Source organism: Neoarthrinium moseri, assembly GCF_022829205.1.
Source record: "Neoarthrinium moseri strain CBS 164.80 chromosome Unknown scaffold16_Wmoseri_CBS_16480, whole genome shotgun sequence".
NCBI lineage: Eukaryota > Fungi > Ascomycota > Sordariomycetes > Amphisphaeriales > Apiosporaceae > Neoarthrinium > Neoarthrinium moseri.
Window position 1 is genome coordinate 514,376 of NW_026055130.1, and position 14,213 is coordinate 528,588.

At 51.9% G+C, this 14,213-nt stretch overlaps 5 protein-coding genes across 5 annotated transcripts; 3 read left to right on the forward strand and 2 right to left on the reverse strand.

Moving 5' to 3' along the window:
• Positions 1-1,069: 1,069 nt before the first annotated feature.
• On the reverse strand, positions 1,070-2,483 carry JN550_005383 (uncharacterized protein; the record flags this gene model as incomplete). Its single annotated transcript, XM_049317005.1, has 3 exons — positions 1,070-1,116; positions 1,178-2,203; positions 2,273-2,483. The coding sequence occupies 3 exons, from the start codon at positions 2,481-2,483 to the stop codon at positions 1,070-1,072; spliced, it is 1,284 nt and encodes a 427-aa protein (XP_049172799.1).
• A 1,445-nt stretch (positions 2,484-3,928) lies between these two features.
• On the forward strand, positions 3,929-6,003 carry JN550_005384 (uncharacterized protein; the record flags this gene model as incomplete). Its single annotated transcript, XM_049317006.1, has 2 exons — positions 3,929-4,555; positions 4,615-6,003. The coding sequence occupies 2 exons, from the start codon at positions 3,929-3,931 to the stop codon at positions 6,001-6,003; spliced, it is 2,016 nt and encodes a 671-aa protein (XP_049172800.1).
• A 1,175-nt stretch (positions 6,004-7,178) lies between these two features.
• JN550_005385 (uncharacterized protein) lies at positions 7,179-8,064 on the reverse strand (the record flags this gene model as incomplete). The annotated part of the gene is made up of 2 exons (XM_049317007.1): positions 7,179-7,819; positions 7,926-8,064. 2 exons carry the CDS (start codon positions 8,062-8,064, stop codon positions 7,179-7,181), a joined length of 780 nt encoding a protein of 259 aa, XP_049172801.1.
• A 1,174-nt stretch (positions 8,065-9,238) lies between these two features.
• JN550_005386 (uncharacterized protein) lies at positions 9,239-9,720 on the forward strand (the record flags this gene model as incomplete). The annotated part of the gene is made up of 4 exons (XM_049317008.1): positions 9,239-9,297; positions 9,355-9,511; positions 9,563-9,610; positions 9,667-9,720. 4 exons carry the CDS (start codon positions 9,239-9,241, stop codon positions 9,718-9,720), a joined length of 318 nt encoding a protein of 105 aa, XP_049172802.1.
• A 2,430-nt stretch (positions 9,721-12,150) lies between these two features.
• On the forward strand, positions 12,151-13,376 carry JN550_005387 (uncharacterized protein; the record flags this gene model as incomplete). Its single annotated transcript, XM_049317009.1, has 3 exons — positions 12,151-12,632; positions 12,693-12,779; positions 12,839-13,376. 3 exons carry the CDS (start codon positions 12,151-12,153, stop codon positions 13,374-13,376), a joined length of 1,107 nt encoding a protein of 368 aa, XP_049172803.1.
• Positions 13,377-14,213: the final 837 nt, after the last annotated feature.

Genomic DNA, 14,213 nt, shown 5'->3' on the forward strand with positions numbered 1-14,213 from the left:
GAACCAAGGAACCAAGGCACCAAGGAACGGGGGGAGAAACGTTCGGCCAGGCGCCGCTGTGACTGCCCCAGGGGACCGGACCACCTCCTGCAGTGGTCACCAGTGCCCAACCTGGAATGCTCAGTGGGTTCAAGGTTGGCTGGTTGGCTGCCCCCCCCCCTCTAGGGAGACGCAATTAGAGGGACTGCGTACTGTAAATAACACCTTGCCTTTCTCCCGTCCCAGGCCGCCAGCTGGAGGCACCACAGTGCAACCAAGGACCAATAGTCAACTAACAACACCACCACCACCACCACCACCACCAGCCCCTGCAGGCCCTGCCCGTCTCAACTGTCGCCCGAGCGCCTGGCGGAGGCCCACGGCAAACGAATGCCAGGCTTTGTGGCTTTTTTCAGGTCAGTCATGCAGCGCAGCAGCTGAACTCAGGGTTCCACTTGCAGGTTACTCTGCAACCGAGTCCAAACGACTCGATTCCTAGCCCTCTCCATGGAATCGCTCTCACTGGATCCGGATGACTGTACATATGCCTGATTCTGATGGATTCACTGACCAGCCCAAGATTGGATTACCAGATCAGGCGGCAATGGCAAGTCTGTCTCTGCTGCCAATAGCAGGCAAAGATCCAAGTACCTAGACCAACTGCCACTCTTTGGGCCAAACACCGCCACACTCATGCTGACCTTTGGGCGCTAAAAGGGGATCCGGTACAGCCCGCCCTACAACCTGGAACCCGACTCGAATTCGCCTCATGAACGAGTAATGAATAATCAAATATCCAAACCCCTGCGTGGGCCCGAAGCCAGCTTTATAAAGCTGACTGATCAGTCAAGTAACCAATGACTGTGTATTAATCATCTTTACCTTGGAAAGTACTGCCTTACTGCCTCAAACAATCGCGTTCTATTACATATAAACACCACCTGGGCAAGGATGAGCTACATTGTCACACTAAAGACATATCCACGGAGATGTTAGGTTTCTTTTATACACACATTTCAAAACGCAGGTTGGCATCGAGTATTCAATTACATCACGTCCGATTGGGTGCTAGATTGGGCACGATCGGATATCATACAAATGCCTGAAGGCCGGTGATGGCGCGGCCTAGGATTAGACCTGGTAACAAGTAGTCAGCAGCTGATTTCGTAGAGGATGTGTGCAGAGGCGGAATACTCACTGTGAATGTCGCTCTGCCCCTCGTAGGTCTGGGTGACAAACAGGTTGGCCACATGGCGTCCGATGCCGTACTCATCACTGACGGCGTTGCCGCCAAACACCTCCTGCAGCGTTCTCGCGTGAACCAGCGCCCGGTCGCAGTTCTGCCTCTTGATCATCGAGATCATCTCCGGCGTGGCCTTGCCCTCGTCCTTTAGCCTTCCCACCTGGATTGCCGCCAGCGTGCCAAACGCGGCGTCGGTCACGGCGTCCGCAAGCTTCTTCTGGACCAGCTGGTACTTGGCGATGGGGTTGTTCTTGAACTGCTTTCGCTCGAGAGCGTACGTCCTGGCGCGTTCAATGCAATCCTCTAGTGCGCCCATGGTGCCGAATGCGATACCATAGCGTGCACTGTTCAGACACGTGAAGGGGCCGGTGAGGCCTTCCACGTCGGGGAACATGTTCGCCTCGGGGACGGGGCAATCGTCGAGCTGGATCATGCCCGTGATGCTCGCACGGAGGCCGTTCTTGTTCTTGATGGCCGGCGTCTCCAGCGTTCCTGGGGGGCAGTCTTTGCGCTCCACCAAGAACCCCTTGATCTTGCCTGTTTCCTGCAGTTTTGCCCAAATCATGAAAACGTCCGCGATTGGACTGTTCGTGATCCAGGTCTTGGCTCCACTGAGCAAAAGATAGCCCTTCTTGGACGGATGTGGACGCGCTGTGGTCTCCATGGAGCCAGGGTCGCTGCCGTGGTTGGGCTCGGTCAATCCAAAGGCGCCGAGGAGCTTGCCCTTGGCCATTCCCGGGAGGAACTTGTCCTTCTGCTCGGCCGTGCCAAATGTATGTATGCCGCCCATTACCAGAGAAGACTGCACCGACATGCCAGACCTATAGCCGCTGTCCACACGCTCGACCGCTCGCGTGATCAGGCCCGAAGCCACAGTACTGACACCCGCACACCCGTAGCCCTCCAAGTTGGCACCAAGCAGGCCGAGCTCGCCCATCTCGGAAAGTATCGCGGCATCGTAGTTCTCGTCACGGTAGGCCTCTGTCATGCAAGCCTTGTTAGTCGCGCGAACGAGCCATGGCGACCGGTGGAGTCAAGGGGGATACTCACGGAGCACGCGGGGCAGCATCCTCTCCTGGCAGTATCTCTCTGCCGTCTCCGAGATTGCCAACTCTTCCTCGGTCAGGAGCGCTTTGCTGTTGAGGGGGTCCTGCCACTCAAAGGCAGGGCCGCCGGCGGAGGCATAGCTTCGCGAGGCCAGACTGGGCTTCAAGGCGGTGGCCAATGGCCTCCAGGACCTTCGCATCATGGGTCGGAACATGGCCGCGGATCCGAATACCTGGAATCTGGGGAAATGAGGCTGAAATGAGGGAGCCCCATGGCGAATATAACGTCCGAGTGGTTCCTACAAGTAGGTAGCTGGTTACAGTGCGGGGCCGAGGTCCAATCCAACGGGGGTGACGACCCAAGTTGGGAAATGGTTATTACCGGATCGTTCGCAACGTAACACACCCCGACTTCGGCGCCTATCTGAGCGCTTTGGTCCCGGCCCGGCAATGGCTGTCAATAACGTCCTTCACCAGGAGAGCACGATGAAATGACCTCAATTGAACATCAATTTTAAGGCCTTATTCATGCAAATGCTTTTGTCTTTTCTAACGACATGCTCTAGACGCGTGGATGCACCATGATTCCTCTGTGTCTCCACTTGGTGCCGTGAATGTTCTCCCAACTCCCAGCCCCAGGATGGGAAGCTGCGCCTAGACATGATGTAAGCCTTTGACTCTGGAAGCCGCTTAGAGCTTTGGGTCGAGGCGGGCTTTCCCTCTATCCAGATATATACTTGGACCCATGGGAAAGGGTTTTTGATTCATTGCCTATGCTCGAGTACGCTCCACTCCCTGTCTCGTTCTTGTAAACTTCCGCCAACTCCTTGGTCGTCTGTTCAGCTTCTCCTACATCTATCATCCTATTGGCTCCCCTCTCTTACACGGCACGCAATGGTGTCACCTATCACCCGTGCTCGCTGGGCTCTTAAAGTATTCTTTTTCTACATCAATAGAAAAATATCCAAGTTATTCAAATCTATCAAGAAGTGCTTCGAGGGCAAAGCTGTGGGCGAACGCAAACCTCTACTCCCGCAGCATGCAGGGCCACCCCAGCATCAGCAATCCGAGGAGAACAACGAGCAAAACGAGCCATGAAGAGTCCTCATCCAAACTTGACAGGTGGTTCGCGCCTGACTCTCTAGATAGCGATGATAAGCTGGGCAATCTCCATAGTCAGTGCAGCACCTCGCTCCCATATGAGGTACAACCCACCAGGCCTCCTTTATCACGACTGCCGAGCTTAAGGGCGGCCTCGTCAGAGAATAAATCTCGCTTATTTAAAGGGCCGCTTGGTGGTCAAAGGCTGTCCTCGCAACAATTTACAGACCGAAATGCGAGGCGTCCCTCTTCGCAAGCCCGCCAAAACTGTCGATCCTCTGGCACGTCAGACGCAACATGTCCACCCCCCAATACCTCGCCTGCAGATGCGCATGATAGCCTCGGGGGAAACTGTGCAGTTTGCTAGAAGCATGGGGAGCCGAGTGCAGAGGTCTCGGTATGGCTATCTGGAGTTTGGGAGAATCCGGTTGAGTACATCGACCACCCGAGCCAGTACGAGGTACGGCAACGAAGGGGCCACACTACCTCTGAATCCATGGTATTCGGTTTCGCAGACTCCTATACTGGAGCTTCAATATCCGGTATTGCGGCAGTGAAAATGCTGCAAGGCCAGGCTGAGGCTGCCCGCACCTCTGCCAATCCTCCCATGGATGACAGCCCACGGCGGTCGATAATGGTTTCGCCTGGTATTGCCCGCGACCGAACCCGTGGAATACCGCCTAAAGAGCCCGAACTTAATATATGGTCTCTTGCTTCAGATCATGTAAAGCATCATAATCATCGCTCCCAGTCACCAATTGGGTCCGGTTTCGACGGGCCGCCAACCCCTTTGAGTGATGAAGCTGGATGTTCTGGCTCGGACCTTGTATCCCATTCCTCGGCCCAGACCGAACACATACCAGGACATTATATCCCGACCGAGGCTGGCTCAGAAATGTTGGGGTCGGTTGACTGGCAGAAAAGCTGGTTCAAGCACAAGCCTCGCCGCGCACACAATGTTTCAGAAGTGACAGCACCGGACCCTACTGTTCACAAGCATGCTGTCGACTTGTTCTCGATGGCGGGATTTGAGGATGAGAGTAGTGAAGAAGATGCCGGGAAGGTCACAATATGTCCACTTGTCGACCAACACCATGCGCGGTTTCATGCAATTCAGGCATTTGCACTGAAGTCATGTCCTGAGCTGCACCGCATGGTTGGGAGTGATGACGAAGGTATAACGCATGTAAGTACCTCTCCTATAGTCGGCGCTAGCAACGAGTGAGGGTTCTAATTTGGGGCAAGAGTCCTCGTTCTTCAACAGCTCACCGAGACTTGGTCCCCCGAAGCTTTGGCTTTCGATCTCAACCTCGTGCTACTGCGAGAAATGCGATCTCTAGACGCCTTCGATCTTTAGGAAGAAGATTTCGACGATCTTCTTCAAACTACTCCATTCGATCAGATTTCCCAGTGCCCCCCAACGCGAAAGAACGCCGACTATTGTCGCGTGACTCGGCTGATATATACCCCTCTTCGGGTGAAGAATCCCCGATGTTCAACACGCCAGCATCTGGTGTCACGCCGTTGGACTTCCCTGTTCAACCTGGGAGTCTCTTGGACTTAGCAAGCGAGCTTGCGCTGTCTTCGGAGGATCCAAAGCAAAGCTATTGTGCCGACCAGAGCCAAGTACCAGCCGTTGGAAAGGACACTGAAAATCAGCCGTCTGCGCTTGATCCGTGTTACGCTTCACCGTCGCCTCCCTACAGCTCTAGTAGCAATGCAAGCCCTCTTTCACAACCACAAAGACATAGGCAGAGAAGAGGAAAAGCGCGTCGTAGTCGTTTGTCAGAGGTAACCACACCAGACGACCTTCGAACTCAAGATAACACAGCACAACTTAATGGTACACCTTCTAGTCCAATAGATGACTCTGCCATTATCGAATCTGAGGACGACGAGTTTGATGAGGCTTACCCAAAGCCGTTGGTAATCAATCGAGCGCGTAACGATACCTCTCAACTTCAGCACATTTCGCACACTGATCCCGTATCACCATATGGTCAAGAACAGGATTTATCGGTTCTGCTGCCCCTCCAGGAAACAACCAAATTGACCGACGCCGGGTTTTTGCTAGATCGCCGGCTTCTTGAGTCCAAGGATAAGGAGGGGATTCCCGAGCGCTCATTTTCTGTGGGCAAACCATGCCGAGCAGCCTCTTTGCGCGCAAGAGACACTTTATCGATATCAGGTCGCACCGAATCAGCACTGAACTTGGACAGGAGCTCGCCATCGGCTTCTAGATCGGACTCCCCGCTTGTTGTATCATCAGAGCCCGCTCAAGTCGTACCGGTCCCAGTGCATCTAAGTTCGAAGGCATCGCCATATCAAGGGGCAGGCGTCTCCGAAGCGATAACACCACCCAGTCTGAAGACGTCTTCTTGCCACCCGGATACATGGAATACGTCTCAGGGGGAGCCTGGCGATTCGGATCCTTTCTGTCCCCCCGAATGCGACTCACGACACAGTCACGAAACCATACTATCAGATTCTCGGCCTACCAGAATGTTCAGACAAAGTACCAGTGGCACAGTGGTCGTGCTGGATTGCGTTGAATCCAGTGGCAGTGAAGGCAATGCGGGTGGAGATAAAGAGAGTACGCTAGGGGGTGACCATGAGCGCGTGTTGTTGGGCTGAGCTTTTGTAGTAATTTGAGATGTCATCGTAGTACGAACTTCACAAGTACAGTCGCTGCTGTAGATTGACAGAAGCTTATATGAATTACACTCGACCTAAAAGCTGCGCCATCAATGTCATGTGCTGCAAGGGCACGGCATAGCAAAATGGCTGCTTGAATTGAAGATGATGTGAACTCAGGTACATTCCACGCAGCGAGACTAGATCCCCATGACCAAACACGATCGGGAAGATATGTACACAATCTTCCCATTCTGATTTCATACTAAGCTTCCCTCCATCTCTAGCGCGGCCACGTCGCCCATCATCATTGACCTTTCTCAAGGGTAGAAAACTAGACCTTCGTTAATCGCGGTAATACTTCTTCCCGGCTGGGCAGTGCCCGTCTCTAAGGGGATTCATACCGGCGTAAGGCGCACGCTGAGGAATCACATGGACGACGTGCTGCACGTTTGGATACAGGACGCCGGTACTGTGGGTTGGGTGAGTCCAGGTCAGGCCGTGCTGGTAGCAATTCCAGCGAGAATAGTGTTGCGTTGTGGGGATATAGGTCCAAGGCGACATTTTGGTGATAAGAAGAAGGCCCGGAGTGAGTCTATTAGCGGTCGAGTCAAATGCAGCGCGAAGCGTGACGTTGCTAATGTTTTGAAGTGGGTGCACGCTGGAACGAAGGGCCCTTGTTGGTCTTGGTAGTCTGGGTGGGGTAAGAGGAGCGAAGTTGGTCCGCCAAGCAGGCTTATATAGTTTCGATGAAGCATCCATTCGCTATATGTGTCTAAATTCACTACTTGACCGGAATTGAGAAGGCGAATAATCATGACGATGGTGTCTTTCTTTATCATGATGATTGGCACATCCTTTTCATCGGTGACAGTGAATCAGCGATTCTAGCCTTCCTGTCGTCTGTTACATATCGCTGGGATGGAAATAAGGAAGCAATGATATATGATGTTGACGGTCTAGAAGACAACTGATAGCTTCCATTCAATTCATGAAACCAAAGTGCAAAAGAATTCCAACACCGACCTCCTGCATACGTTTCCCTGGCTCAGTATGCACTCGGTATCCCGAAGTTGGCCCAAGTCTATATGTATGGCAATATATACACAGAAAGCCATTTCACAGTTGCTGACTGGCATCCCATGCCCGCTTCATCCCATTGACTCAATGACGAACTAAGCAAATGTTCCCTCCCCAACGCAGCGGGTAAGCTGCTCATTGTTCGGCACCTCCTTAACACACGCGGTGATAACACCAGAGACCCATGAGGTGCTGTCGTAACTTCCCTCCTCACGGGAATCTGCCGTCCACGTGCCAGTCTGGACCAAAGAGCCGGGGCACCCACTGAAGGTGCGGCCGTATCTACGGGTCGTCCACGGCCGGGTGACCCATGTGCCAGCCGATCCGTCCGGGACGCTGACCTTGTACAGTTGAGAAGCCGACGACGTCCAGGTTCGAGTATAATCAATTCCGAATGAAAGACCGAGTACATCCTTGATCACCGTGTATTCGACTCCCGCTGAAACAGAGACTGAGTTGCTCACAGTCCATCCATTCGAGATCGTGACATCAATGCCGGTCGAGGCCCCAAGTACGACAGGAGACATCTGAATATCCCAGTCGGCGAATGTCTCCGTCTTGTCGGTTATAAAAGACGAGTCACATCCATCGCGACGAGAGAGAGCTGCCGAGCTTGACGAGTTGGTGTTATTGGGTGGTGTGAAGTTGAGCCACTCTTCGTCCAGAGCAGGCTTTTCAAGAGAAATGCCGTCGGCCAGCATCAGTTCTCGAAGTCGTGTTTCGTTCACAATTTCCACTAGGTAAGGAACACGAAGTCAGTTTGGCGTTCAGGACAATTGACCCTTTGTTACAGCATTCGCCGAGCCAGACAGGGTGTTCCATAGGGATGGGCGTTGACTTACTCTTTCCTTTGTTGGCGTAGATGAATTCTCCAGGCTGGAGGACCTGGCTGGCATTTCTGACACGCATGTCGGGCCGGATAGATGCCGCGCCAGCAAAGGCGCTGAGCAGCGGGAGAGCAATGAAGCTGGACTGTCTCATTATGGGCAATATGTAGGTGGATCAAGGAGCGAGGTGAATGGAGAAAGCCGTGGACTGAATGAACTGTGGACGGGAGTGAATGTCGTTGAATGGCTGGTTTGGATAAGTCATAAGGTCTAGGACTATCCGTGTAACTTATATGTCCTGAAGATCTGGTTGTCATTGTACTCCTTACGAGAAGGATCTATTATTACGACGTAGTGGGTCGCGAACTGATGCAGCAATATGGCAAACTTCCATCGCACCACGAACGAGTCATAGCTGCAGCCTTGGCATAGTGGGCTGGCTCAGCAAAGTGGTATAGCCCTCATGACTGAGTACCGTTGCGGCTGATTGCGATAGCCTCATGCGCAAACTCTATCTGGACGCAATTAAGGTTCAACGGCTGTGGCTTGTTCAGATGAACGTTCTTCATGCATGCCAGATCCGTTGACCGAGACCAATCATGGGTTTGCGTTTCTCGTATTGGCGCTATTCCGGTAACCGAACCCTGAACAGGTGTAGGTGGGCCCCCTATGCGAATTCCTGCTCATAGTCAATGCGAGGCTCCCCACAGTCTGCGATAACATTGATTTGGACGAATCAGAGGACGCTGCTATACTACGTGGGGAGCTCGGCATTATGATCGCCACCTGGCATTCTGAAACCGTCCGAACCGGCACCCGTACCAAGGACCACCAAGATATTTCAGGGTCCAAGTTCGCGGGTGTTGACCGGCTCCAGCGTCGACCTGGTACCGTTGAAGGCGACTGCCGGCGAACAAGCGCTACGGGACCCGGCTATCGACCCACTGGTCCCTGGCAATGACTCGCAGTGACCCATAGCTGCCCATAACTGCATGAACAAAGATCGTATAGTCGAGTATGCAAATCTAAAAGACTGCTTGGCAGGGCCTTTCGATGCGGGAATACCCGCAAACCAGTGGGCTTGGGGAACTTTGCTAAATATATCTGTGATTATGACGAGTCCTGGATCACTTGTCCCCTTTCGGCAATTGAGTTTCTGTTACTGGCCGGCGCATACTATTTATCTAGTCCCTTCCCTTTGATCAAAGCAAGAAGATCCAAACATCCAGACATCTTTCTCAACGTACACTTGAACCAAACAACTTCTAGCTTTCTTTGATTCAGATCCAACGAAAACCACTTTGCTTATATCAAACCGTCCACTCAAAATGCAGTTCCGATCAGCCTCATTCCAAACCTTAGCCATCGTCATATTGGCCGTGCCATCGTGAGTGCTATTAGACCCCTTTCCCTTAGTTACCCACGGTGGCTAATCTCTACTTAGGGTATTTGCCGACATGCACTACGCCGCAACATGCATCGGAGTTCGACAAGGCGGCACCTACGAAATACTTGCGAATGCCACAGAGTGTGCTTGCACTGCGTACTTAAATCGCAACACCGGAGACAAACAATACGATACCTGCCCAGACTGCACTTTTGTAGGTCCTCCGGGATACCTCCGTTCCATGGAAGATTCTAACGTGCTTTAGGACGGCATGCAATGTAACTCTGCCGATTGGCACATCGGTGGCGATGAGGTACGATAATTGCCAAAGATAACTGTCAATTTCAGGACTGACCCTTTGTGCCACAGTGGAACTACTATTGTGAGGATAAATGCGGCGCGCGGGGATCGGTAGCAAACTAGAGCTGTCTACGGCATCGGTGCGGGCTTCACCTGCCGCCTTGCGTAGAGAAATGCGAGCTTTATGTATATATTTTGAGGATTTGGAGAATTTTGTTTGGGAAACGATGTATGCCTGAGGTCTTGATCTTAGGCTGCAGCTTTGTTCATTGGCCTCATAGTCAGAGCATTTGGGCAACTCAGTCTTATACTTAAGTTACAGGTTGAAAGAAAACGGTACTCTGGTGCTTAAGCTCTCGATACCGGGCTCAAGAATTGGAACCTCATCTTTTACGATCTCGGGCCTGCATTCATTCCCCGCACGTACGTGAATGATTTTCTGTCTGGAACTTGAATCTGGATAGCTTTGCCCGGATGGGACTTCTTGACTAGTTCCTCCACTATGCAACAAATAAGCACTTTTCGAGAGGCGATTTTCTGTTGTTGGAGAAATATCCATGCCTGCGAAAGCAAGGCCGGTTCCAATACCACCTCCATAGGCCATGATCGGTACAATTTTCAAGTACGATTTGCATAACCTTGTGTATTTGGGTTAAGGTTTGCCCCTGCATGGAAGAATCCACTTTGAGCCGCATGAACCCCTTGTCTTGCCAGGCGAGATGCTGCGCCACTGCAGCTACCATGCGGGATTGATGGCCAGAGTGAATGCTTGACTCGATTCATGACAATTGGTACCGTTAAAATTCGAGCTCTGTGCAGATTCCTTCCGTAGCCGTAACTTCGGTGCACAAAGAGGGTTATCTCAACATCAACGCGGTTGATATTGACAGGTAAATAGCATGATGCTAGCAAAGGTATGACGGTCAGTAGACACCTGTGGCGTCACGGTTCTCACCCCTTAAATCCACTCAAGCTTATCGGTTGGAATCAGTAAAGTCGCTCAAAGCAATGTCAATGAAAACAGAAGCTGTTAAAGATTTCTTGACACTAGCTTACGACTGTACTGGTGACCAACGTCAATTTCCTCTAAGTTTGGGTGCAGATATGGTCATGCCGTGAGACTAGTTTTCTGCCCTGGAATGCTTATTGACTCGTGACTGTGCCACCTTCTTGGTCACCTGGGTGCGCAAAATCATCCATAAATGGCCAGCTAAGCGTGAGGTGATGAACTTGCACATTCCGATCGGCTTTTTCAGACCACGGAAGAAAATAGCAAGGAGGGATTGATAAGTGTTTCTGTCACTAGTGAAAAGCCTTTGTCAAGCAATATACGAGGTTATGGTTTAGATAGGAACGTCATTCAATTACTGAGAATGGCCATGCCAAACTATGCGAAGTATCTGAGGAGCAAAAATCATTTATAGGACATCTTCTTCGGCTGCAAAATACGAAGAGCTATGACGCACCGATCAGCTGTGGCGGACATATTAGACATAGGCAAGAAATACAGCGTTTAAATCCACTATGCGGGTTTGGAATCATGGGGCGTAGCCATGGTAAGTGTAGCCGATATAGCAATGGTGGGCGATGGTTGATATCGTCGATCTTGCATCCACCTCAGTCGTCCACATATCGTACGTGGTTAGAAGTTCAACATCAGATCAACATCATCTACGTGAGGGGTGACAAGGATGAGGTCGGTCGTGGATACTAGGAGAATATCTTTGCCCAAAGTATGACGACGCAGCATATACCTGCGGAAGCTATTGCATGCCAAGGCTGAGAAGAACCGGGGATGTCAGCCTTGGCATTGCTTCGAACATATGAAAACTGGGAGGAAGCCCACGACGATCAAGCTCCAGAACCACGCTGAAGGCTGCGCAGCGGTCTCTTTATCCACTTGGTTTCATCTAAAGCCCGGCTCTTGCGTAGTGCCTGTTGGCCCGTGTGCCTGGCCTATCAGCTTCAAATCCCTGTCTATTAGGGTACATCGTTATATAAGATGTACTAGAGCAGTATCAAGCATATTATAGCGATATATTCATTCACTACTGCTGTAAAGCGCCGCCTATTGTGATGTGCGGTTCCAGCGACGCGCAATCATGGATTGCACCCTGGTACTCCCGGTTTGCCGCAGATCAACGGCAAGATCCCGAAAGCGCGGATTGCCTGTTCCTGGTCCTAATCAAGATCGGACGACTCAGGTAACCAACATTCAATCATCCTCAAACGACACATGGATGTCTAATTTCTCAGTGGTTGTGCGGGTAGCATGCATACCCCACCCGCGACTAAGCCGAGGAGACTCATCTCTGTCTACACAGTACCCAGCCCAAAATTTGGGTTTTGGTTTCCCTATAGGGGTTTCAATATACTTCTTGATTGAATACTTAAGACGCCAGGCCTTCTCATGGAAAGATCTTGGTTTCTACCACCACAAGCTATCTCTTTTCTTCCCATTCGTTCATTAAGCAGTGCTTAATCGCTCTTTTCACTCATTCAAGCAGGCTTAGAAACTTATTCCACAACACTTCCCGACAAACCACATCGAAGATGCAGTACCGCATGGTTCTTGGTGTTGCCGCCTCCTTGGCTCTCGGCGCAAATGCTGCCCCTAACCCCAAGATTACCCCGGCCCCGGTGGCTGCAAAGAAGCTTGCTCTGCGTGATAGCGTGCCCGCTTCCTCTGGCTCCTCTGCTCTGAGCGCCCCTAAGACTATTGCAGCAGGAGAGGCCTTCGATGGTGGAATGTTCGTGTACGACCGCGGTGTGAGCTGCGAGGGCCAGTCCGAGGGTGGTGACTCGGACGCCGTCTTCCAGATCGAGAACGGCGGCACCCTCTCCAATGTCATCATCGGGCCCAACCAGATGGAAGGTGTTCACTGCCAGGGTGCCTGTACCCTTGAGAACGTTTGGTGGTCTGCCGTTTGCGAGGATGCCTTCACCATCAAGAGCCAAGAGGCGGGCGAGACCACGTACATCAAGGGTGGTGGTGCTTTCGGAGCCGACGACAAGGTTCTGCAGCACAACGGCGGGTAAGCTGCTTCAACTGACATGTCTATTCGAAGAGGATGAATACTAACAGCGGCTTGTAGTGGCACCTTGAGTGTCAGCGACTTCACCGTAGAGACCTTCGGTAAGCTTTACCGCAGCTGCGGTAACTGCAAGACTATGTACGAGCGGTAAGTCAACCAGATATGTGTTTTCAGTTCTTGATGATCATGTACTTAACACATTACAGCCATGTCATCATGAGCGGCATCACCGCCACGTCTGGCAAGCAGCTTGCCGGCATCAACACCAACTACGGTGATACGGCTACGTTCACCAACATTGCTGTCTCTGGCGTTGACGACATTTGCGTCAAGTACACCGGAACCGACGACAATAGCCAAGAGCCTACCGAGAATGGCTCGGGTGCTGACGGCACCTATTGTATCTACTCTGAGTCGGACATCTCCGGTGACACGTCCGGCTCCGGCTCTGGCTCCGGCTCTTCCGCCGCCGCCAGCTCGTCCGCCAAGAAGACCACCAGCTCGGGTGCCGCCAAGAGCACTAGTGCCAAGAGCAGCGACGACGAGGAGGCCACTTCGACCTCCAGCTCCAAGAAGACAAGCACGGCCAATTCTAGCTCCGCAAAAGCTACTGCCACTTCGTCTTCGACCAAGAAGTCAAGCTCAAGCAGCACCAAGACTTCCTCCTCTTCCAAGGCAACCAAGGACTCCGATTCCGACGCCAAGATTGAGGATCGTGCTTTTGCGGGCTGGTTCCGATGGTGAATGCAGACCGAGTTGGTTGATACTTGATGGATACACTACTTCATTTCTTGTTTATTGTTACTATGATGCTTGTACATATAGAAACCAAAATTTCCATACAATATGACCTGGTTTTAGCCCGCATAGGTTCGGGTTGTCTCAATCTTCTTACCAAAATGGATGTGTGAGATTCATGTTCTCAAGTTGACCGAAGCAATTGCACGTATTTCTGGAGTGAGGCTTGGTTTTCATACCTGCTTTGTTACCAATGTTAATTGGTAGAAGATGTTTAACGGTCGCCATGTGCTGCCATGCTCTGGATCCGTAGGAGTATGTTATGTGTTGTTGCAACTCGGTAAGTGCCGTACGGGGCAGTTGAGCGGAAGTCGTCCAGGTCAACTGCCACGGTTGTTCATCACCTGCACCATCCATAGGCGATGAGCGGATCTTATCCCCAGAGAACAGACCAAATGAGGCTGTTCGAGCCGGCTGCTTTTCCTCAATCGCGAACATGGTTGGTTCACATCTTACGACGGGGTGCCGCAGAGTTCAACACGAGGGTTCGGCCTTCCCGTCGGCGTTAGGAATAGATGAGGAGTCAATGCAAGGCGTCTCGAACTTGCTATCGGTTCCGTGCATGTGTAGCTCGACGGTGCTTTGAAAGCGATGATCATCTCTAAAGAGTTTCTGGAGCCCGGTGGAACACGAGTGATTGCGTGGCTTTCACGTAAGTTGGTCTGGAATTCGATAGTCACAGATTCGAAGTCCGCAGAAACAAGAGTTACAGTGGCAGACCGGGGCCTAGCGGCCGTTAGTGTGCTTTGCCGGACGTTCACAGCGCCAGACTGTTGGGACCGC